A 25,590-nucleotide genomic window follows, 5' to 3' on the forward strand; every position below is an offset into this window, starting at 1 on the left:
TCCCAAGTGCAGACATGGCACCACTTGGCAAGCCATGCTGGTGTAGGCATCCCACATATAAAGTAGAGGAAGGTGGGCATGGATGTTAGCTCAGGGCCAGTCTTCCTCAGCAAAAAGAGGAAGATTGGCAGCAGATATTAGCTCAGGGCTAATCTTCCAAAAAAAAGAAAACCCCAAAAAAACAGGCATCCAGATTGGAAAGGAAGAAGTAAAACTGTCTTTTATGCAAGACAACCTGACACCAAAAGCATGATCCATAAAGAAAAATTGATAAACCAGATTTAATCAAAATGAAAAACTTCTGCTCTATAAAAGACACTATTAGGAGAATGAAAAGTCACAGACTGGGAGAAAAATATCTGCAAAGCATATAATTGATAAAGGAGTTGTATTCAGAATATGTAAAGAGCTCTTACAACTCAATAATAAGAAAACACACAACCCAATTTAAAAAACGAGCAAAACATTTCAGTGGAAACTTCACCAAAGGAGACACTTGGGTGACAAATAGGAATACGAAAAGATGCTTGACATTATTAGTCATCGAGGAAATGCAAATTAAAACCACAATGAGAAACCATTACACCCTTATTAGAATGGCTTAAAAAAAGATTGACATTACCAAGTGTTGGTAAGGATATAGAACAACTGAAACTTTCATACACTGCTGAATGGAAATGTAAAATGAGACAACCACTTTGGAGAAATGTTTGTCAGTTTCTTATAAAATTAAACATACTTACCATATAATCCAACAATTCCACTCATAGGTGTTTACTCAAGAGAAATGAAAACATCTGTCCACAAAAAGACATACTAGAATATTTACAGGAGCTTTATTCATAATAGTCAAAAACTAGAAATAACCCAAATATCCATCAATAGATAAATGGATAAACAAACTGTGGTACATTCACACAATGGACCACTACTCTTCAGTAAAAAGGAAAAAACTACCGATAAATGCCACAAAACAGATGAATCATACAAACATTATGATGAGTCATAGAAGTTAGACACGAAAGACTCCTGTAATGAACTAAATTGTGTCCCCAAATTCATATATTGAAGCCCTAACCAATGTGACTGTATTTAGAGACAGGACCTTTAAAGAGGTAATTAAGGTTAAATGAGGTCATAAGGGTAGGCCCCTAATCCAACAGGACAGTGTCTTTATAAGAAGAGGGAGACACCAGGGATGCGCCCACACAGAGAAAAGGCCGCGTGAGGACACAGCAAGAAGTCGGCCATCTGTAAGCCAAGGAGAGAGGCCTCAGGAGAAACCAACCTGTCCACACCTTGATCTTTGTCTTCCAGCCTCCAGAACTGTGAGAAAATAAATCTCCGTTGTTTAAGCTTCCCAATCTGTGGTATATTTACGGCAGCCCAGGGGACTAATACAACTATATATCATATAATTGCATCTATATGAAATTTTAGAACAAGTAAAACCAATCTATAGTGACAGAAAGCAAATCAGTGGTTGCCTGGGGCCTGGGATAAGAAGATGGGTATTGACTGCAAATGGGCATGAGGAAACTTTTGGGTGTGAGGGAAGTATTCTGTTTGATTGTGGTGGTGATTACCTGCTGTATATATTTGTCAAAACACATCAAACTGTATGATTAAAATTGGCACATTTTATTCATGAAAATTATACCTCAATAAAGTTAATTTTAAAGGAAACAAAAAATATTATGTAAAAAGTATAGACAAGAACTCTTGAGTGCAATGTAAGGGAGTTGTGGAGTCTACCAATGGTTCCCATCTTTGATTTTGCAATTTTGGGTTTTTAGAGAGGTGCGTCCCCAGCAAAGGAAGCTGTGGGTACTCTCAGCCCTCTGTCCAAACAGGGCTGCAGATGGAGCTCTCCATGCTGAAGGCCGACAGAGTGTGAGCTATGTATTTCCCATAATTTATTCATGGAAAACAGCCAACATTAAAGATTAACCAACTATTACAGTCAAAGATATTTTGTACTTAAAAAAATGCTTAATATAAAATTTTGTGTCTTTTTTTACCAAGTCCCCATTTCTATCGTCAACTGATGCTGCAATTTTACTTAGCCTGGGGCCAAGTCCTTCCTGGTGTCTTGTTCTCCAACTTGGACTGGGCATGGCATCAAAGCCCCTCTGGGATGCTTGCCTCATGGAGACTGAGGCTGTCACTGCGGACACTAAAGGGTGCCTGCCCTAATTAGAGGGACAACTACTATTAACCTTTCTAACACAGCAACTAGTGCTTCTTTTCTCACCATAGAGTAGAAAGGAAAGAGAGAAGACTTGGATGAGATGATTTTAACTGTTTCCAGCTATACCATCCTCTGAGTCTGTGATATTAAGTTCATTCATTGCTTCTTTCACTCACTCATTCTACTATTATCTCTCCATGCTGGATCCTGTAGTAAGGGCTGGGAATGCAGCAGTCATGGAGACAGACATGGTTTGTGCCTCCATGCTGCTTACATTCCAGTGTGATATGGGGGACACAAGCATCCTAAATCAGACTGGCTTAAGCAAGAAGGAATGTATTGGCTTGATGCTGGGAAATCTCAGGTGGAGGCTGGGCCTCAGGCATTCCCTGATCCTCTTGGGGCGGTGAGGCGGGTAATACGATGGCTGCCAGGGAGAGTTCCTGGCCTCCCACCCTGCCAGGACAAAACCCGGAGGAAAGACTCTCCTTCCCCAAGGGAGTGTGATGAAGTAGCACATTGCCAGAATCCTCTACCTGACCTTTCCTTGTGCCCCATTGGCCTGACTTGCGTCACGTGGTCTCTCTGAACCAATCATTGTAAGGGAGATGGGATTACCCTCAGACCAATCAGGCTCCTCCATGAAACTGGGTGTGGGGGGAATGCACTGGGCACATCTCAGGGACCAAAAATTTAGAGGCACTGCAGATTTGACTCAAATGTACACATAGCAAACTTAAACATTGGTTCAAGGCAGCCTATAACTCCTTAGCAACTTTTGGAAGCATTAACTTCAAATACTGGTTTCAACTACAAACTAATTCAAGGGAGTAAACTTACACAAAACATAGCAGAATTGTCCAGAGGTTTCACTGACTGTTGAGGGGCAGTCAGCAAAGATTGCTTGGGGAGGCCACTCTTGAGCTGGCTCCGGAAGCACACAGCTTGGCTTGGAGTTCCCAGCTCTGAGACTTACTACCTGGGTAAGTCCCTGAAGTTCTTGGAGGCTCCCTTTCCTCTTCTGTAAAATAGGCACTATAAGACCATCTTTATAGGATTTGTGAGAGGACCAGATGAGGTAAGATATGTGATGCCTCTTAGTACAGTGCTTGGCACCTAGTTAGTGCTCAATATTATTATGTAACATGTGCAGAGCCATCCAATTGACAACATCGCTACATACACCTGGATAATTCTCAGGTTGCTTCTGACCCACATCTTCATCTTCTCAGAATCTGATTTTAGGTCACAGTTGATCAAGAATAGGAGCACTACTCACAGGTATTTGTCAATGCTCTGTCCTCCACCTGTGTTGCTTTCCTCTTGCGCTCCTCCTCCTCCACGTTTCAGGAAGTGGTATAAAAGACTCATCAAGGGCTCTGAGGTCAGACTCCTGGGTTCAAGTCCCTGTTTTAGCCCTTATTCACTGTATGACCTTGGGCAGGATACTTAAGTTCTCCTCATCTATGAAGTGGGTGTAAAAACAACGTCTTTGTTGTAGGGTTGTTGTGAGAATGGTAGCACATCCATGTGAAGGGCTCCCGTGGTAAGCACTCGACATGTGTTGTCTGGTATTATTACGACTAGTTCATCTATCAACCATGACTCCTGACTCCATTCTTGTTATCAGTTACTCTGTCTCTCTCCTTAATTCCAGCTGCTTATTTCCACCTGCCTGTGGAACAGTTCTTCATAAAGACCCAACCAAAACTTCATTTTTAACCTGTCCTAAAATACGCTCATCCACTCTCCTCTTTCCCCAAATTTCCACCTTTGTCTTCCTGCAGCCATTCTTTCCATTAACATCAACATCTATGGGAAACGGAGGGCTTGGTTTCCTGTTTCAAGAATTCCAGATGTCAGAAAACCTGCTTCTCTCCTCCCTTCCCACAAATTCTCATAGCTGGAGGGCGCTCCCACCCAGCTTGAGGGGAGTGGGGCCAGAGCTGTGAAGTGACTTGCCCAGGGTCACCAGCAAGTGGACAGCAGAAGGAATTCAGGCATCCTGCTTTTGAGATGATTCCCCTTCCACTGCCCCATGGCTCACTGTTTCTCTGTGCCATGAAACCACTTTGCCCAGTTGTCCGAAGGGCCCCAGCAGGCTCACAATCCTGGGGTTGGGGAGGGGAGGTTGGGGTCCCCAAGTGGTCCTTGAAACAATTAAAACTCAGATTTCATAAGCCAAGTCTCCTGTTATCCTGAGTTGGGCCCAGGGGAAGGTTGGGGGGAGGGGGGAGACTGGCTCCTTTGAGAGTTTCCAAGCATTGTGAGCAAAGTAAAACGCAAACTAAAGGATGTGAGTCATTCTGAGTGTGCCTCTGCTGGCCACAAATGGGTACAAAAGATGTAAATGCTGCAGGGGTTACGAGGGGTTTAGCCAGTGTTAATCAGTGTGAGAAATTCCATAGCATGGAATTTGAGGGTACCCAAGGGAGCCCTTCGTGTCTTTTCTTGCATTCCCATCTCTCTTAGCCCTGACACAGCTCAGGGACGTAACTCTGTAGCTGACGGGCACTGAACGGAGCCCACAGGCGGGCTTCAGACACCAAAACAGCAACCTAGCTCATCGTGTTCCTACTTCCTCAGACTACTGAAGTCAGAAAATTCCCGCCATTCCTGAGCTTGGAACAGAGACTCAGACCCAGTGACCTCCTTTTGTTCCCGCTGGGGGCTGCAGCCCCTCTGCAAGTTTAAACCATTCCAGTGAGCTCCGGCTTCATCTCATAGATGCTGTCGGTGGAGGACAGGGAAGTGGGAGAGAGCACTAGGGAGAGTCTACAAGGTGGAAAGAGGATGGCCACGATCTCCCCATTCTCCCACCATGCCATGGGAACAAAACAAGCCCCAAAGTAAAAGTGGAGTTTAAAACTGTTCTCTGTTTATAGAGACAGAAAGTAGAATAGAGGTTACCAGGGGCTGGGGGTGGGGAGGAGGGGAGGGGCAGTTATTGTTTAACGGGTACAGAGTTTTTGTTGGGGGATGATGAAAGATTTGGCGTATAGATAGTGGTGGTGGTTACACAACACTGTGAATTTAATTTATGTAATGCCACTGAATTGTACACTTAACGGCTAAAATGATAAATATTATGCTATGTATTTTACCACAATAAAAAAAAATTCTACAATAATTTTTTTTAAAAACCCTGTTCTCTGCATTTCTTTTGAAACTGACTTCAAATAGACTGGCTCTCAAATCTATGCAGCTGGCTTCTTTGTCAGGAGATCATTATACTTTGCTTTAGGCTGGTGGTTCTGGAGAATTATGGATGACAGCAATGATCGAAACTGACGGGTTTCTCAAGTGTTTGAGATTTCTTCATCCCTACCCAATAATGTCTATTCAGGAAAAGCTTGTCTTTACAAAGTCAGAAAAATAAAAGAAAATGCATAGGTCACCATCTAAAGTGAGCCCGGTTTAAGAAAATCTATGGGAAATCTCAGAATCGGGAAACAAATTGGTGGCTGATGATTTGCCTTACAAAAGACTGGTTCACTTTAACAAGAGTTTACTCAAAGGTTTCTTTAAGAAGAGAGCCCCCTGGCGCATTTAATGATATTATTGGATTAAAAAGAAATCATCCGGACCATTCAAGGACATTGCACTGTAAATATGTGAATGCATTGTATTGTGTTGTAAGAGTAGGAATAAAGGAGTCAGGACTCTTTGACAAATGGACCATTTTGGCCCCAAGTAACACAAGGAGGGAGCAAGATGAGTTTTCTTGGCCTAAAACCCTGGCTGCTTTCTGGGAAGGCTTTGGGAGTTTGTGATTTATTTAAGACCAGCTAAGCCCAAGGCCTGCGATGTGTCCCTTTGGAGAACTCGGGGTCAAAGTTCTAACTCTGCTCATGCTGACCCCTATCACCTGCTCATCATAAAGACTCTCAGACGTGAGCTCAGCTCTGTCCTGTGATGGCAGAAAAATAGATCTGTTGCCAGAAAGTGGATTCTCTCCGGTGATGAAGAATGATCCTTATTTATGTCTGCATAGGTACATTCTGGGGCCCATAAAGGTTTAATTGTCCCTCTAACTAGTTTTTTAAAAAACCCACAAAGAGGCTGCCAGCTTTCCCCAGAGTTTAAAACCAACTGAATGCGGTTCTGTGGAAACTGCTTTAAGTGTGTAACTTGCACCGTGTCCTGGGGCACAAGGCGCGATTGTTTTGGGGACTCGAAAGATGCAGCTCTTAGGAGACTTTTAAAGTCAGCTTTTGTGGCTTTGGCTGCTGCTGACCCTGGCTCGCTCTACAGAGAGAGAGAGTGAGGGAGAGAGAGACTGAGAGGGCCCCTCTCACCAGGAGCCTGTAAATTACTCCCAGGGTGCCACTGCCCCCTGCTGCCACCTTCCAGTTCAGGGGGGGATCCCCGGTCACAGGACCCTAACCGTGCCTCCTTTTCTCTCCGACATTGTCTTTGCTAGTTTAAAAGACTCACAGGAAGCTAAGGACAGAGGAGAGACAGACAGAGAGAAAACATGTCTATGAGACAAAAAGAGAAAGACACTGGTAACCAAAACTAGGTCCAGAGAGATACACTTTGCCTGACTTCTTGGATGTGTGTGGGGAGCAGTGGCCCACTCTATGTCACTCCTCTGACACTGCTGCCTCCCTCATTTGTGCCTATGTGTTCATTCTACAGTTACTGAGTGGGCACTTACTTTGTGAAACCGGGGGGCCAAGTCGCTTTAACTACACTCAGTTGTCTCTTTGCAAAAGTAGTTAGATAATGCACTACCAAAACCCACCCTACAGATAACATCTCTGATGCTTGGGTCACCATGGTAACGGGTGCTTGAGTTTTTCAGGAACTGAGAGTCAACTCCTCGTCCAGTTCAGGCTGGTTAAGACCACCAACTCATCAGCTGGGCCTGCATGGATGACCCATAGGCCCTTTGATGTCAAGGAACTGAAAACTCCACTCTCAGATGGCGGTAACACCACCATTTTGTGAACATGAGTCCCATGAAGAGCCATGAAGCTTGACTATGCTTGCGCAGGTCATCAGTTACCTCACTTCTCCTCACCTCCAGTCATCTATTCCCACACTTCACACCACCCTGGCCCTCTACCCCATAACTATCCCTAATCCCCATTTTTTGGGGAGGTGGATTTGAGATTTATTCTCCCGTCTCCTCACTTGGCTGCCTAGTGAATTAAACCCTCTCTCTGCTGCAGACTCGTTGTCTTGGTGATTGGTGTAATCATGGAGCAGGGAAAACGAACCTGGTTCCATAACGTATGTTCCAGGCACAGTGGTGAATGAAACGCATACGGTCCCCGCTCTCAGAAAGCTTATAGCCTCATGGGTGAGTAAAAGCTAATTATGCAAACAAACATATAATTACAAACTGTAGTGAGTGCTAGGAAGAAGTAGAGAGTGTTGAGAGAAGTTAATGGAGGGCCAGAGAAGGATGTCCAAGGAAGTGAGTCCTTGTAACCTAGACATGAAGGATGAGAAGGAGTCAGTGAGGTCAAAGGGGGTTAGAGGAGGGAGAAGCATCCTAGATGGAAGGGACAGCACGTGCAAAGACCCCGAAGCAGGAAGGAGCGGGGCCTGTTAAGTATTGCTCATGGAGTGAGATGTGGCTGGAGAAGTGGGCAGTCAACGCTGCTGCCAGAATCTTTGTGCTGTCTTTGAGTCCCCTTTCTTTAAAGATCTGTAATGGTTTCCTCATCCATCACACTTCACTTTGAGCTTCAAAGGGCTATGTCCAGACCGCCCCCAGACTACCTCAACCCTTCTCACACTCCTCTTGGGTTCTGTGAAGAAAACACATTTGTCAACAGACTAAAGCAAATAGTTTTGACATGCGGTTCTGTATCATAAGGAGGCTGTAATGAAGTCAGTCCCCGTTTACATGACTCCAAATGGTTCCGTTTAAATGTCCCACCCTGTATTTACGTGTCCTACCCACTTCAGTTGACTGTTTATCTTCCAGTGTATTCTACGCTACTTGCAGTCTGGGCCTCTATTTAACTTCGTCTCTTACTTTTTCCATTCCATGGCCTGTCATTTACATTTTTCTTAAGGAAATGTAAATATTTATTTACAGTATTAGCTTCTACTCTTGCTTAGCTCTGTATATCATGGAGTAAACAGACTGTGATATGGGTTCTAGTCCTGAATTTTCCGTAAACTGGTGGTGACCTTAGCCAAGTCATTCAACCTCACCGAGCCTAAGATGCTTCTTTGTAAAATGAGGTGTTTTTCATTTTTGTTACTTTGTTTTGTTTTAGCTAGCAGATCCACATTCAGGATTCCTCTCAAATTCTGTGGCTCTGTACCTCTTACAGCCACCTAGGAGTATTTCTCTTACACCTTTCTCTTTATCCGCCCCTCTTTCAGAATGCCTTCGTGGGTAGGACTGACTTTCTACATAATTTGCTTTTGTGGGGTAGTGGACGCAGGATAGTATTGAACAAGTGAGAACAGATCATACATTTGGGCTTGGATCAAAGCTCACATATGTGGAGAAGTCGTCGAGGAGTAGGAAAATTCTAGCTATATGCCTGAAATTCCCTTAGACAGCTTCTCAAACTGGGGTGTATATACCCACAGGGGCACACAGAGGTGTGCCAGTGAATATAGGAATACCCTTCCTTCTGGAATAAGATTCTACTCAAAGATTTGAGGAGAACAAATAGACTTTGGTATTAAAACAAATATGGACATATTATGAATAAATGATAAAAGTCATATGACATCTTAATATAAAAGGGGAAACCTGGGGTGGACAGCCTTGGGCACACTGCAATGTGAGAGGAAACAGGGCTTTTACTTCTGTCCTTGGGTCATTTGAAAAATAATTGCCTTATGGGTCTTTTGAGATATGTGCCCTTTAATAGGGAAAAGGTGTTAAGTTATTCAGGGGGGGCATTCCTGCCAAATAATGGAGATATGTGAAAAATCCAGTTTCACCCATTAGGAGAGTTTAAAGAGGGTCCTGAGGTTGCAAAGGAGCCAGGTTGAACAAGAGTCCCATTTCCACAGCCCAACTCAGTTATACAGTCTTGCTTAGGATCCTGGCTAAACGCTGGGGCTGAACTGACCCAAACATCTGGGAGATCTCTCACCTTTTCTCTGACCTCCAGTAGCACTTCCTGTTTGAGCCCTAGCTCTGGTACCTACCAGACCAGTATACTTTCTCATTTATACAGCTTCTCAGGCAGAGTGAGGGAGGTAGTGTGAATTAAGAGACAGCACATGATCAAGAGACAAGGCCTTGCTTGCCATGTGACTTTTGGTAACTATCTGAAATCTCCCTGGTCCCCCATTTGCTCTGCTCTTAAATGGTCCAATGTAACACCTGCTGTGCCTACTGGACAGGTAGGACTGTGTGCGGGGCATATGGATTTGCAATGTAAAAGCATTTTGTAAATCATTGAACAAAAATCAGTTATTATTAACTAAGACCCCAAAGGGAAGGAGGTATATCTCTCACTTCATCTCTCTATTCCCCTCAACCTCTAACTTTTGCCTACTTGGTTCTGATAACTGTTAATGATAAAGATCATGAAATGCTGTCCCCAGGCTGACCCTGGGAACACTCTAATTCTGTCCTTCTCCCCTACCCCCCTCCTTTCCTCCTCTTCTGGCATCCCCCCCCCATGTGCTCCCACACTGCTCTTTCTTCCTGCTGCCCCTTCCAGAGAATTCCAGTATTAAGAGGATGCTTAAAGAGTCTGTGTAATGCATATGAATGAACTGCTGGAGTGATTTCAGGCATCAGCAGGGAGAGTTTTATGGCAATGCCGTTTTTGTGGGGAAATGAACTGGTGTCATGCTGGAAACTTTCTTCCTGAAATAAAAATGCCCAAACAGTATTCTGGAATTTTTTTTTTTAGGAGAAATCAACAGCCTAGCCTAAATGTTTCCCTATGTAATAACGAAGAAATATTTTCATTGAACTCTTTGCTTAAGTCACCATACAACTTCCTACCATTTCTGCTGGGTTTGGCGTGAAGGCCAGCCTGCTTCACAGCCGACATCCCTGAGGGAAATACCAGGAAAGGGCGAGGAGGAGGAAAGGGCAGGTTCAGAACGTATTGGATTGAGAGACTCTGGCTGAACAGTAACTTTACTAGGCCATTCCCCTCAGAGCTGCCTGCGCCTCAGAGTGGAGTGGCCTTTCCTTAAGCAGAAACGTTCTTGGGCCTCTTCCTAATTTTCCCCTTCAAAATGCACGAGTTGTGCAAGGAAAATCCACATTCCACACTAACAAGGCAAGGGTTATAACCAGAACTTGGTTTCTTACAGGCAATATTTTCATCTGTTGTTTCATTTTAGTTTTTTTTTAAGTAAGCTTTTGTGGTGAGAAGTCGTCAGAGTAATAAAGAAGGATGGGAGAATGTGGCATGGAAACTTCCTTTTCCATTTTTCCCCCAAAGTGCAGGGATTGGGGGTGGTTGGGGGGGACCTATCCCCAAGTCCTCACATCACTCCAGGGCCAAAAGAGCAGATCTGGAAGCAAGAAAGGCCACTAACCCGGAGCCAGGAGCAGAAGGGCCAGCCCCGGGTCACGGATGAACCTGAACGGAACCGCCCCTGCCTCCCAGCCCCCGCGCCTCCCCGACCGGCACGTGGCGAGGGCGCTCGGTTTCCACGCAGAGGGGTGGGAGGGCGGCCCTCCGCTCACAGGGCGCCCAGGGCGCGCTAAAGAACCATCGTCCTGGCTGGGGGTCTGTGCTTCCCGGGCTGTATGGACACGCCGAAGAGAAAGACCACGCAGCACCGCCTCCCTTTCTAAGGAGTTCCAGCGATCTTCCTGGCGGGGACGGGAGGTCACGGGCAGGGACGGGCCCCGGCGACCACGCAGCCAGAGGCCCCGGAGGCTTCGTGCCCGCGACGGCCGAGGCAGGAGCCGCCGCCACTTCCAGGGGCGCGCGCGGGGCCAGCACGTGCCCCTCCCGTTGCCCCGGGAGACGGGCGGGGCTTTGTTCTCAAACCGCGGCCGGTCCCACCGAGCGCCGCGGGCGTCGCGGGCGGGGGTGCGCGGGCTGGCCCTGGTGAGCTGCGCGCCGCCGCCGGGCCGCTCCCTGCCGCCCGCCCCCCGCCGCCCGCCGCGGTGGTACAGCCCGGACCCCAGGCCGCGGGGTGAGCGAGCCGCCGGGAGCAGGGGCGGCTGCGGCCGGGGAGGAGGTGGGACGCCGGCGCCCGGCGGCCCGGGGCGGGGCGGGGTTTCGGCCGAGGAGGTCCAGGGAGAATGGCTCGAGGAAGGGCCGCTGGCCTCAGTTTCCCCGTTGTGCGTCCACCTCTTGGCTGCTGTCTGACTCCCCACCCCGTGCCCTCTAGGCTCCTTTGCCCCTGGCTGTCCCCTGGGAGACCCTGAAACTGCCCGCCCTCTTCTTTTGGTTTGTCCACGTCGGACGCGACGGGCCGGGCCTCAGACCCCCCTTAGCGGGTGGAGAGCCCCGCGACCGATGCCAACAGCGCGCCCCTTCTCCCCAACCCAGATTCCATCAGCAACATGCCGGACGTCGAGGAGAAGGTGCCCCTGCAGAACCCTGGCGACGCCGAGAGCGGGGCCTGTGAGCCCGAAACGTCGGTGCCGACCCAGGGAGACAAGAGCGGCCCCGAGGACCACCCTCCCCGTAGGTCCAGCCCCGCTGGCCCCGTCGCCCTCGGGGGTGCTTAGCTGGTCAGGTCAGCCGGCTGCCGCGGGCTCCAGCGCCACGTGAAGGGCCCGCAGCTCTCTCTCCCCACTCCCCTCCTCTTGCGGTCTGCCCCTCTCCTTACCTCCTCCCGCCCGATCTCTAGGCCCCCACTGACCGGGAGGTCTTTTTGGTCCTGGAGCAAGAGGTGACCCGAGTGTCCTTACTTGGTTCTGACAGGATCTGAGGCTGAGTCAGTTCAAAGCCATCTTTGTTATTCTCGTATTTTGAATTTGTAGGTGGAAATAGCAGACGCCTGGGGTAGATTTTAAGGAACCCCAATGATCTCAGACGGGAATTGCATTTTCTCGGTGCTTCGTTGACTTCAAGAAGTAATGCTGCCCGGGGCTCAGAGTCCTCGGCTCTAGACTGTAGTGGATGTTCTTTCATGTTCCTATTGGGGCGCAAGGTCTGTTCCTCACTTCGGTTGGTCTGATGTCACTGGGACTCGTCCTGCATTTCTCTGATGATGATCTTCAGAGAATTTAACCAGTTTTCAATCTGAAGACCTAGCCACATGGCAACACACCTGAGTTAAAGTCTTGAGGCTTGCAATGGGAAAAAATTAGTTCAAGGTCCTGCTTACGAAGGTGAATTACGTTTGTTTCTCTGGTAGCCACGTGGGGTCGCTGCTGGCTAACAGAATGGCAGCGAAGCCGCAAGTTGGATACTTGGGAGACATGAACCTGCTGTGGGGTGAACGTCAATTTTTTGTAAATACAATTTAAATTCTTGAGGTGGCTATGTAAATGAATCCGTATGTAAAACAACTCTGTAAAATGAATAATCAAGTTCCTCTTTTAAAAAGTAAATTTGAAATTTTATATATTAGATCGACTTGGTTAAGTTACTATATTATCTTGAAAGTTTCTTTGTCCTTGGGTTCTGGATTTTTAAAATCTCCTTTAGTTGCATGTTTCCTGTGATTCCTCTTGCCTAGTGTCATGGTGCTCGTGCGCAGCGGCACAGTCTTGTCGGAGCAGGCTGTGAACTTTGATTTGTTGCAGGCGGAAGGTGTTTGAGTACACTGTTTCCCTCTGTCCTTCAGTGCTGCTAGAGCTCAGTGTCCCTTTGAAGATTTTCTCTTAGCTCTCATTTCACATCAGTGAATGAGTGGTGAGTCTGTTTACATATTTGACTGCGTTTTGCCTTTTTGGCTGGAACTAGAGACTTCAGAGAAGCCACAAAAATAAAGGGAACTTCAGCGATCCACTTACGGTTCATTTCACCTTTGTTTACCTAAGTGGGGACTCGGTGACTTTTTGGTAAATTCTACCATTACGTTTTCCCCTTAACTTTTTATTTTGAAATATTTCAAATTTGTTGAGAAGTCAAAAAAAAAATGCAGTGAATGCCCACCTTGTTAACATTCTGCCACATTGCTCTTTCCCTCTTTCTGTATATATACATGTATTTTTTTCTTCCTTAGTGAAAGTAAGTTAGAGTCATGACGACCTCTAAAAATTTCATCACATGTCTTCTAAGAACAAAGGCATTCTCCAGGGTAACCTCTTCTCTACAATAACTTTATTTTTCCTTTTTACGTTTTTAAGTCTTTTTACTTATGGAAAACTGCATTTACAAAAGTAGAGAGATTAGTATAGCGAACCCCCATTTACTCGTCGTTCAGCTTCAACAGTTATCAGCTCGTGGCCAATGTTAGTTCCTTTGTATCCCCTCCACATCTTGGAGCCGAATATTTTTCTGTGAACAAATTATGAAGCTTCACTGAAAAAGAGAGAGAAAATCGAATTTATTGTGTGCGACTTTGTTTTATATACCAAGTAGTCATTTTAACTGCTATATATGCTTATCATTTGAGAAGGCTGTCAGCCAGGTCTGTACTGAGGACTTAGAACAGTGGTTCCCAAATGCTAGTGCTGGTTTGTGACAAAATTCTTAGCAGTATTGAGCGAAATGAAATAAAGGTATTGTGGTGAGTTTTTCCTAAAGCTAAATTGATTCACTTTACAGGACGACTCTTTATTCTGACAGTATTCCCTTTCTGCTCTTTTGCAGGTTGCATTATCCTTCTTTTATGAAATGATGGTTTTGTTTGCAGTAGAGTGGACTTTGTACTTGTTTGTTTTGCTGTCCGTACTTGGCAAAACAAAATGTTGGCAAATTGTTGTCAGTTGCTCAAGATCTTTTTGGGAAATTTATTAGTCTGTGAAATCCTAAAGTCTGGGAACCGTTGCTTTAGAAGACCAAATGATGCTGGCACCAGTCAGTACCATCTGTATGGAGAATTTAACTTTGCTCAGAGGCAGGAAGAGGAGAGTAGAATCATAATACCCTTAGATAAATGTTTATTTTTGCAAATCACAAATTATTGTTTCTTTGCTGCTTTAATTATCTTGCTTTTTTTTTAAAGATTGTATTTTTTCCTTTTTCTCCCCAAAGCCCCCTGGTATATAGTTGTACATTCTTAGTTGTGGGTCCTTCTAGTTGTGGCATGTGGGATGCCGCCTCAGCATGGCTTGATGAGCAGTGCCATGTCTGCGCCCAGGATTCGAACCGACGAAACACTGGGCCGCCTGCAGCGGAGCGCGCGAACTTAACCACTCGGCCACGGGGCCAGCCCCCCTAATTATCTTGCTTTTTAAGAGAAAGGTTTTAAATCAGTTTTACTTTCTGTTTTTTGTATAAAATAGCTTCTTAGTCCTCCCTTACCCCCATGCTGGACCACTCTGAGAGGTGCTGTCACGGGTCCTAGAGTTCAGAAAACGTAAATGACTAGAATGGCAGAATGTTTGCGTAAGATCAGTTTGATGAATCTAAATTTGAGGCTTACTCAGTAGAGTGAATCCCTGAATAAACTAGAAATTCAGACTTGTGTGGGTTCACTGTTGTCCACCATAAGTTTTTTTTTGAGGTGTAATTGAGATATTACATTAGTTTCAGATGTACACCATAAGTTCTTTCTGTCACAGGTCTGACAGATACAGTTATCGATGTTTCCAAGCTGAGCAGCGAGACTGGGATGGGTCACGATTTCCATGTGGAAGAGGTTTTCCCTCCAAGCAGGTACAGGCTCTTCTCATTTCCCATCTTATTCATCCCGGCGTAGGTATGGAGCACTAATGGCTTCGGACCAGATTTGAAGCATTTCTATTTAATAATGCAGTTAGTCAATTGTTTCTCAATACAATGGAAAGAAATACAGTCATGAATATAAGCCTTTAGAGGTCTCCACAACTTAAACAGAAGAGTAATAAGTTATAATTATTAGTATCAGAGGCTCAAGAAGCAAATGTTATTTAACCAGTGAATAAACCAGAACAATTACTGTTGGAATGTTCACTTTGGGACTCAAGTTGATAACAAAGTATAATTAATTAGGGTGGACTCAGATCTTTTCTGACAGGTGTGGAGGAAGTAGCCTGTAGTAGCCAGCTATTGCTGCATAACAAATTACTTCAAAACTTTGTAGCTAAAACAATGTTCATTATCTCACAGTTTCTGTGGGTCAGAAATATGAGCATGATTTATCTATGGGTGTGGTTCATCTATGGGCGTGGTTTATCTGTGGGTGTGATTTAACTATGGGCATGGTTTATCTGTGTGCTTCTGGCTCAAGGTCTCTGATGAGGTTGCAGTCAGTCTGCTGACTGTTGGCCAGAGCCTCCCTCAGTTCTTTGCCACATGGACCTCTCCACATAGGGCAGCTCACAACATGGCGGCCTGCTTCCCTCACTCAGGGTGACAGAATAAGAGTGTGAGAGAGGTGCCCCAGATGGAAACCACAGTCTTTCTGTTACCTAATCTCAGAAGTGACAGCCAATCACCTGTACTACATTCTTTTCACTAGAAACCCAGCCCACAGTCCAGGAGATGGCATTACCCCAGGGTGTGCAAACTGGGAATCATAGATCTTTGGGGTCATCTTGTCAGCTGCCTACCACATAGTAGCTGTCATTTACTCTTTTAAATGATCACAGATTAAACAGGCACAGATAAAAAAATTAATTTTCTAATAGTGGTATTTTTAAACTCTTTTTGACCTGGCTCCATAAATCAGCTTAATTTATGAATGAGGATCAGAACCTTGTTGATAAATAATGCTTCCCCAGCCCCATCAAGCTGTATTTTGATTCTTCTTAGTTATATTGACATTGCAATAAATAAATGAGAATCTTTCGTAAGTGTGAATTGAATGGCTCTGCTGGGTTTTTGGCAGTTAAGTGGGTACACTGAATGTCAGATTTATACGTTTTAAAACAGTTCTAATTTCCCACCAATAGATAAATAATGGCAGCTTGTGATTAGTTGGCTTCCTCAAATGCTTTTGTTATTTGGCATCTTCAGGGAGGCTGTTACTAACGTGCCATCCTCTGTCACGAGTTGCTCCCTTGGTCTTCATGCTCTGGTTTGTCCTTGCCTGGTGCCGTCGGGTCCGCGCCAAGCGCAGCTCCTCTGGGAACAAGTTTTCACCAAAACCCAGATCTCCGAGCACCTCTCCCACTGCTTGTATGTTTGTTGCTGGCGGAAGAGGAGAAAAAATGAAACTGGGAGGGTAAAGATCTACTCAAGGGGTGGTAGGGAGAAAGTTGGGGAGCAGGTAGAGGAGACGAAAGAGGGAGAAGAGAAGTAGAAACCCATCCAGAGCTGGGTTTTCACGTGAGGCAAAATTTATATCAGGAAAAAAGTTGAAATAGAGTTTGAGGTTGCTCATTCTAGGTAATTGGCTTTGCTTTGGGCTCATAGGATGGTGTTAATTACAATTCTAGGTTTCTAAGGGAAATTCCATGTTTGGGCAGTCATTCATCAGGCATTTATTGAGTGCCTATTATACGGTCGCAAAATGCTGAGTGCTGGGGATAGATATAGCTATAGACAAACAAGGCACTGTCTTTGCTGTCAAAAAGCTTTTGGCAGGGAGACCATTGAATAACAGAAAATGACTGATAAGTTCACGCAGCTGTGTGTATAGTGTTTACTGAGAGTGTTCAGCTGCCTGAGGAGGATCAGAGATTTGTCTGCGGGGGAAGGATTCTGCCTACAAAGACTTGAGTTGAATCTTAGAGGGTGAATAGGTGCTTTCCAGGTGGTCTAGGTGGGAAGGAATGCTCCCAGCAGAGGAAACGACATGTCAGAGGCACAGAGTAGTGGTAGAATATGGCATGTTCTTTACAAGTAGCTTGGTGTGGTTGAGCACAAAGTGTTATGAGGCAGGAGGAGACGAATCAGAAAGGGAGGCAGAACGATATCAGGAAGGGTCACAGAAGCCATTTATGCTGCTTATATGAGATAAGAAGCTCCTAAAGGACTTTACATGAGCATGACATCATGATCAGAATTGCATTTTAGAAAAGTTATTGATTTTAGAATGAATTGGTGGAGAACGGATTAAAAAGGGACAAGACTGAAGGCAGGGGGACCAGTAAATGGACTATTGCAGTAGTCCGGGTAAGAGATGATGGTAGGAAGGGATGGGTTCCAGAGACATTTAAGAAGCGAAATTTATGGAACTTGGAGAAGGATTGGATAAATAGGATGAGGAGAAAAGAGTTAAGAACAGTTCCAGTACACGCTGGACCATTAGACAGGTTATAGCTGGGTCCCTCTGATGACTGAGATTGCTGTATTGGGAGAGGAACTGGGACTTTCTTATTCATCTTTGTATTGCTTGTTTTTTTGTTTTAGAAGGAGCGTGCATTACTACTGTATCTTTTTTTAAGGGGGCGTGTTTAATTCAAGAAAACCAGTAGCTGTTTGGCAATGATTAGGTACAGCCTGAGAATTTCCAAATGGTTCTTTTTCTTCTTACTGGTCCAGCTCTATAGGTCAGAGGCATCATTTAAATAAACATTCAAAGGAAAATTTATTACTGTAATTTCTTTTTTTAAAAATTAATAGACAATTTTTTAATAGTAGTCTTAGTTTTACAGGAAAACAAGTGGAAAGTACAGGGAGTTCCCATATGCCCTCTCTTTCCCCGTACACAATTTCCCTATTATTTACATCTTGTGTTAGTGTGGGGCTTTTGTTACAATTGATGATCCAGTATTAATACATTGTTATTAACTCAAGTCCATAGTTTATATTGGGGTTCACTTTTTGTGTTGTATATCCTATGGGTTTTGAAAAATGTATAATATGTATTCGCCATTACTGTATCACACAGAGTGATTTCACTGCCCTCAGAATCCCCTGTACTCTACCTATTTGTGCTTCTCTCCCTCCTCCCCAAACCTTTGGCAACCACTGATCTTTTTACTGTCCCCATAAGTTTCCAGAATGTTCTATAGGTGGAATCATACAGTATGTATGCCGTCATACAGCATACAAATGTAGCCTTTTCAGATTGACTTCTTTCACGTAACAGTATTCATTTAAGACTCCTCCATGTCTTTTGGGGGCTTACACATCCCAATAAAAAACGGGTAAAGATCTGAACAGACACCTCACCAGTGAAGGTACACACATAAAATAAGCATGCAAGAAGACATTCGACATCACTTATGATTAGAGACAGAATTTTATGGTTTTTGTACTTATATTGAGGTTGTTGGTCCATTTTGATTTAATTTTTGTATATTGTGTGAGTTAGGGTCTAATTTCGTTCTTGTGGAAATTCATTTGATCATCATTCGTAAAGAGACTGCTATAAACCTCTGTGTAAAGGTTTTTGTGTGGACATAAGTTTTCAACTCATTTGAGTAACTACCAAAGAGGACAACTGCTGAATTGTATGGCAAGGGCGTGTTTGGTTTTGTAAGAAATGCCAAGCTGTCTTCCAGAGTGGCTGGACCATTTTGCATTCCCACGAGCAATGAGTGCAAGTTCCTGCTGCTCCACAGCCTCACCAGCATTTGGTGTTGTCAGTGTTCTGGATTTTGGCCTTTCTAACAGGCGTGTAGGGGTGTCTCATTGTTATTTTAATCTGCAATTCCCTGATGACAAATGAGGTGGAACATCTTTTCATATGCTTCTTTTCCATCTGTATATCTACTTTGCTGAGGTGTCCAGATCGTTCTCATTTTAAAATTGGGTTGTTTGTTTTCTTATTGTTGAGTTTTAAGAGTTCTTTGTATATTTTGGATACTGGTCCTTTATCAGATATGTGCTTTGCAAAAAGTCTCTGGCTTGTCTTTTCATTCTCCTAAGAGTGTCTCTCACAGAGCAGAAGTTTTCAATTTAGTGAAGTCCAGCTTACCAGTTTTTTCTTTCATGGACCTTGCTTTTGATGTTGTATCTAAAAGGTCATTGCCAAACCCAGGGTCACTGAGATTTTCTCCTATGTGGTCTTCTAGAAGTTTCATGCTTTACTTTTAGGTCTGTGATCCATTTGTGGACGGTATAAGGTCTGACTAGATTCATTTTTTTTCATGTGGATGGCCAGTTGTTCCAGCACCATTTGTTGAAAAGACTATCCTTTATAAATTAAATTGCCTTTGCTGCTTCTGTTTTTTTTTAAGGGGAAAAAAAGACTGATCTTTCTGGCTTCCGACTGGCTACATGGTAGGGCCACTGAGAGACTGGGAATACGGGAGGAAGGTTTGGAGGGGGAAAATAGTGAATTCAATTTTAGACCTGCTGGTCTGGAAATACCTGTGGATATTCAGGTGTTATCCAAGAAGGAAAATCCTTTCCTATATTTTAGGACTAGTATAAGAAAATGGAAGATGATTTGGTTCATTGCTATATGTGTATATAAATGGAACTAAGTCGCATATTATCTAGGCTAGATGCAAAATCAGTGCTAAGTCAGCTTGGCCCGGCCTCCACTCAGGGCTCCTCCTGCTGCAGAGGGAAGGCTGCTCTGGAACCAAGAGGAGCCCTTCAGAGAGGTTTTACTGATGCCCTTGACATCCAGGTCTAACCCCCACTTGTTCAACTCTGCTGCAGTCCAAGCACAGTTCCTAGCTTTTCCCTGTCAGTGTAATGGTGTTTTATCATATCAAATGCTGTTTCTTTGGGGCTTAGGAGAAAATGACCTTATAATAGTTTTTGGATGAAAAAAGTAATTACCTCATTTATCCCTCTTACAGTCTGGAGGGCAAGGTCAAGGAGACAATGCACAATGCCTTTTGGGACCATCTTAAGGAGCAACTGTCAGCTACTCCCCCAGACTTCAGCTGTGCTCTTGAACTTCTGAAAGAAATAAAAGAGGTGAGTGACGTGACCACCTTTTCATTTGTGTCTGTAAAATTCCTGGGCATCCCCAGCTCGCTGGAGTGTCAGTGGCTAGCAAATCCTAACTGAACATGGTCCGTGAGTCAGCCAGAGTCTAATTAGTAGACGGAAATCACACAGTAGTTTCAACAAGGAAGTTTTAATATAAAAATTATTATAATGTAGAACTGGAGAAACAAGGACTTTGGGCTAGTAAGAAGGAAAGAGAACTCTAAAGACCACTAGAATATCAGAGAGAAGGAGAATCCACCATACCTCCATGGCTGAGATAGAACACCAAGGACTCGTTTGAGAGGGTGTAGCCGTGCCAGGGGAAGTTGCTGGCCTTTGCGTGCTGCTGACCACTGTGCACTGCAGGAGTCTGGCACTGGAGAAGCCGCTCAGGCTGCAGGAGCCTGCCAAGTATGCATTCTACGATCAGGATGGAAAGCCGTGGTCTTTTGCAACGTCCTTCTCGTATGTGGTAGACACTCCTAAGGTGACCCCCAATGATCCACACCCCAATGATCCTCTCTCTTTGAGTGTGGATGAGAGCTGTACTTGTCTCTAACCCATAGAATATGGCAAAGGTGATGGGCTGTCACTCCCAAGAATACATTTTGTTATGTCAGACTCCATCTTAGCAGATTGGGGAGGGAGACTCTCCTGCTGGCCTTGGAGAAGCAGATGGGTATGTTGAGAACTGCCTATGGGGAGGGCCACACGGCAAGGAAATGCAGGTGGCCTCCAGAACCTGAGGGCAGCATCCACCCAGCAGCCAGTGAGAAGCTGGGGCCTTCAAGTATACAGCTGTGAGGAAGTGAATTCTGCCAGCAGTTTGAGTGAGCTTGGTACCAGCTTCTTCTCCAGCAGTCACACTTCCACATGAGAATGCAGCCCCTGAGATCATGAGACCTTGATTGCAGCCTTGTGAGACCCTGAACAGAGGACTCAGTTAAATTGTGCCTGGACTCCTGACCCACAGAAACTGTGAGATAATAAATGCGGTTTTAAGCCCCTAAATTTATGGTAATTTGTTGTGCAGCACAGAAAACTAATTAATGTGCCTTCTACAGATGAAGCTTAAAATTGTGCCACATGGTAAAGGAAAAGTATTTAAAGAACTTACTTCATTTTCTCAGAGCAGAGAAAAGAAGGATGGATTTGGAGCCGAGGGACAAATTGGTAAATGTCACGTTCCACGCCTTTGCCTGCTCAGCTTCCATATGCATCATCTACACACATTTGAATTCCTGAAAAGAACTCTATTTCTACCTAATAAGATACAGCTATTGGTCTCACAAGTTCTCATCCTTTCCCCAAAATGAGGAGACCTATGGTCCCAACAGTTATTGTGTCCATTGCTGTCTACGTTGCTCCTCAATGTTCCATCCCACTGAATATCCTGTTACCTAAAGGCTAAATTGTAAAGTTAACTTCCAACAACCTATCTATAAAATAATGGAAGAAGGAGAGAGAAGAAGAAAATAGTTATCATGTACAAATAAACACATGCCTATAACAATCAAAGAAAAAGTTTATAGCCTTTGTTTCTGTAATTGGTCACAAGGCTAGAGTTGATACCTATGACTTCCTTCTACTCTTCATTCCGTTATTTCCCTTGTCTCAGCCAGAGCCTCAGCTGGCTGGGGTTCTTTATCTGGTAGAGTGACCCAAACCTTCGCTGCCAAAGAGTCTGAGTCCTCAAACATTTTGCTTTTGTTGTTTGCTGTGGTTTTCCATTAACCTTTATTATTGGGATGGAAGTACCAAGAGACATCTCAGAGAATCTTCTGGGTTCCAGCACAGTCCTTTTTGCTCACATTGTGTAGCAGCAACCCAGTTTCTCCTTGGTACTGAGGTCAGTTCCTCTAGCCAGTAGAGTAACTCCTTTTTCACCCTGTTGGTTCAGTGGTATAAGGAGACCAAAATGACAAGGTGGCAGTCTCATCTTCTAGTTCATTGGAACCAATGCAAGCATTACCCCACAATCAGCAGAGCCTAAAGTTGGCAGGATGGGAAACAAAAATTCTGCAAGTAGTTTATAAGGAGTAATAGTAAGAAGAACCAGTCTTCCTTCCACTCCTTGATCCCTGGGACCATGTATTTGGGCTTTGGGGAACAGTACCATATCGTGGTCTTTGATTCAAAGCATATATTGCATCTTATAAGGCAGAAGCTTTCCTTTCAGGATATTGTCCCTCAACTAATGCTGTAACTGAGTCCTCAAGAAGCCATCCCACTCTTCACTGAAGGCCGGTGGATTCTCAGTGAGGGGTATGTGGGCACGAAGCCATTGCAGCACTTCCTCTGCTGTAAAATGGGTTCCTTGATCAGATTCAGTGCTATGGGGCATGCCAGGACCCAGGACAGTGGGTAAGGCTTTCTGTGAGTTCACGAATGTTGGTGCTGACAGAAGCATTGCAGACAGGAAAGACAAATCCGTCTCCAGAATAGGTGTCCGTTCCGGGGAGGATGAATCTCCGCTCCTTCCACAATGGGAGAGGTCCAGAGCAGCCGTCTGCCACCAGGCGGCTGGCTCGTCCTCCCTCGGGAATGTTCCCATATTAGGGGCTTAGTTGTTTGTGTTTTTTAGGATTTTTTTTTTTGTGGTAAAATACATAACAAAATGTTTACCATTTTAACCATTATTAAGGGTGATAATTTGGTGGCATTAAGTATATTCACAATGTGGTGCAGCCATCACCGTTATCCATTTCCAGAATGTTTTCATCTTCCCAAACAGAAACTGTACCCCTTAGACAATGACTCCTCACTCCCTTCCTCCTCCGGTGCCTGGTAACCTCTTTTACTTTCTGTCTCTATGAATTTAACTATTCTAGGTACCTCATGGAGGTGGAATCATACAATATTTATCCTTTTGTATTTTTGTCAGGAAGATTGGCCCTGAGCTAATATCTGTGCCAGTCTTCCTCTATGTTATGTGAGATGCCACCACAGTGTGGCTTGATGAGCAGTGCTAGGTCCAAGCTCAGGACCCAAATCTGTGAACCCCTGCCCATCAAAGTGGTGTGTGCAAACTTAACCACTATGCCATTAGGCTCACCCCATTTGTCCTTTTTTTTTTTTCGCTTTTTCTCCCCAAATGCCCCCAGTACATAGTTGTATATTTTAGCTGTGGGTCCTTCTAGTTGTAGCATGTGGGACGCCACCTCAACATGGCCTGATGAGTGGTGCGATGTCTGTGCCCAGGATCTGAACCGGTGAAACCCTGGGCCGCCAAAGCGGAGCTCGCGAACTTGACCACTCAGCCACGGGGCCGGCCCCTGTCGTTTTGTGTATGACAAATTTCACTTTAGCATAACGTAGCAAAATGTTTTCATCCATGTTCTAAGCATATGTCAGAATTTCATTCCTTTTTATGGCCAAATAAAATTCCATTGTATGGCTATACCACGTTTTGTTTATCCATTCATCTGTTGGTGGTCATTTGTGTTTTTTTCACGTTTTTGCTGTTGTGAGTAGTGCTGCTATGTTCACTCATGTACAAGTTTTTGTTTGAACACTGGTTTTCCATTCTTTTGGATATATACTCGAGAGTGGAATTGCTGAGTCATATGGCAATTCTATGTTTAATTTGTTGAGAAACCACTAAACTGTTTTCCACAGTGGTGACACCATTTTACATTCCCACTAGCAAGGTACGAGGGTTCCAGTTTCTCCACATTTTCACCAACACTTATTTTCCCTTTTTTTAAAAAAAAAATTATAGCTATCTTAGTGGGTATGAAGTGGAATCTCATTGCGGTTTTGATTTACATCTCTCTAATGGCTCATAATGTTGAGCATTTTTTCATGTGCTCCTTCCCCATTGATGTCATCCGCGGAGAAATGTTTACTTAAGTCGTTTGCCCATTTTTAAATTGAGTTGTTTGTCTTTTTGTTAAGTTGTAAGAGTTCTTTGTGTATTCTGGATGACCCTTGTCAGATAAATGATTTGCACATATTTTATTTCATTCCGTGGGTAGTCTCTTCAATTTTTTGATAGTGCCCTTTGCACAAAAATTTTAATTTTGATGAAGTCCAATTTACCTAATTTTGGACTTTGGTTGCTTTTGCTTTTGGTGTCATATCTTGCCAAATCCAAGATTTTGAGGATTTACCCCTATATTTTCTTCTAAGAGTTTCAGAATTTTAGCTCTTATGTTTAAGTCTGTGATCCATTTTGAGTTAAGACTGTCCTTTCCCTTTGTATGATCTTGGCATTGTTTTCAAAAATTGTTTGACCATATTTTATTTTATTTCTGGACTCTGTTCTTTTAGTCTGTACGTCTGTCCTGTACCAGCACATGCATGGTCTCTTATGGGCCGTTTTCACCTGGTGATAGCTTGCTGTGGTGCATGTCCAATCTTATGTCTAGGTAGGTCAGACAACACCCAGTTCCTCATGGGAAGCTCAGGCCACATGGCCACTTGATGTCCTATGGTGAGGTCTTCTGGCCAAGGCCCAGGAGCAAGCCAGAAACTGTTTCTCAAAAGGCAAATAGTTATCTACAGAAGAGGCATAGATCTGCTCCAGAAGCCTAGAGGTCTGTGCTGTGATGCGCCTATCGGTGCTTGCGAGAGGCTCTATACAGCATCCTTACTAGCTGTAGGCACTTCAGGTGTCATTGAACCTGCTGGATCGTGAGGTCCTGATGGGAGAGCGGCGTATACAGCAGCCTGAACTTGCTGCAGAGTCTACTCTTGCTCTGGTTCCACTTGAAATTGGCAGCCTGTGAGTGACTGAACGAGTGTTGCAGTAGCAAATTCAAACGTGGTGTATGTTGCCTTGAATAATCCAGAAAGGCCTACAGCGTCGTGCCTCTGTTCTCATGGTGGGCGTTGGAGATACAGGGACTTGTCTCTCACTTTGAGGGGGATAGTGTGACAAGGTCCAGACCACTGAAGCTCTAGCAACTTCTCTGAGGTGACGGGCTGCTGAATCTTTGTGGGGATTGTCTGCCATCCTCTAGTGCGTGTTTTTCTAAGGCATCTAAAGTACTCGCTACTTCCTGCTTGTCACATCCAGTGGACATACGGCCATTGGAGTTTGAACCTCACTCATGGTACCAGTTTTGTGTCAGTCAGGGTCCCATCAGGAGAAGGAAACAGTAGTTTGAACAAAGAGAAGCTGCAGTGCTGTAGGAGCTTGCTGAGGAGGAGCACGCCCGAGCCAGGGAGGAAGACCTCTTCCTCTAGCACCCTCTACCAGCAAAACTCAACCATTATGCTAGCCAGCAAAGGAAAGACACTTAAAGGGCTAGCTCCGTTTTCACGGAGTAGGCACTGAACGGTAGACTTGGAACTGAGAGTCTCCAAACTGATAAACTGGCACAGTTTACCATTTAAATAGATAATATGGAGCAACTTTTATTTGTTTAAGATGAAGCTAGACAGTTGGGATCTTGCTATGACAACTCAGTGTTCCATTCAGTTAAACACATATTCCTTAAACCCCATCCCTCACGCCTCCTGTGTTCTGTGTGTTACAGAGTCACAGAGATGCATAAGAGAGTCTCTGTCCACAGGCAACTTATATTTTTGGGTTAATAGGCTATTTCCAGTGACTCTTAACAGTTCCTTCGCCTGCTTCCTCCTTGCCCTTTGAAGTAAGATATTCTCAAC

General features: G+C 44.5%; 1 protein-coding gene across 7 annotated transcripts in view; it reads left to right on the forward strand.

The window, feature by feature from the left end:
- The window catches only part of TCP11 (t-complex 11), a 132,656-nt gene that overhangs the window by 101,361 nt on the left and 5,705 nt on the right, over positions 1–25,590 (forward strand). Inside the window, exons 1-4 of one of the 7 annotated variants that reach the window (XM_070515055.1) lie at positions 7,380–7,499; positions 11,647–11,784; positions 14,778–14,871; positions 19,839–19,959. In XM_070515055.1, coding sequence (XP_070371156.1) covers positions 7,496–7,499; positions 11,647–11,784; positions 14,778–14,871; positions 19,839–19,959 — 357 coding nt within the window. In that variant the 5' untranslated portion in view covers positions 7,380–7,495. Of the gene's footprint in view, positions 1–7,366; positions 7,500–11,133; positions 11,288–11,646; positions 11,785–14,777; positions 14,872–19,838; positions 19,960–25,590 lie in introns of those variants that run through there. The other 6 variants (XM_044776517.2, XM_070515057.1, XM_070515059.1 and 3 more) reach the window with 6 other exon arrangements.

The sequence above is a fragment of the Equus asinus genome, chromosome 8, assembly GCF_041296235.1.
Source record: "Equus asinus isolate D_3611 breed Donkey chromosome 8, EquAss-T2T_v2, whole genome shotgun sequence".
Classification (NCBI taxonomy): domain Eukaryota; kingdom Metazoa; phylum Chordata; class Mammalia; order Perissodactyla; family Equidae; genus Equus; species Equus asinus.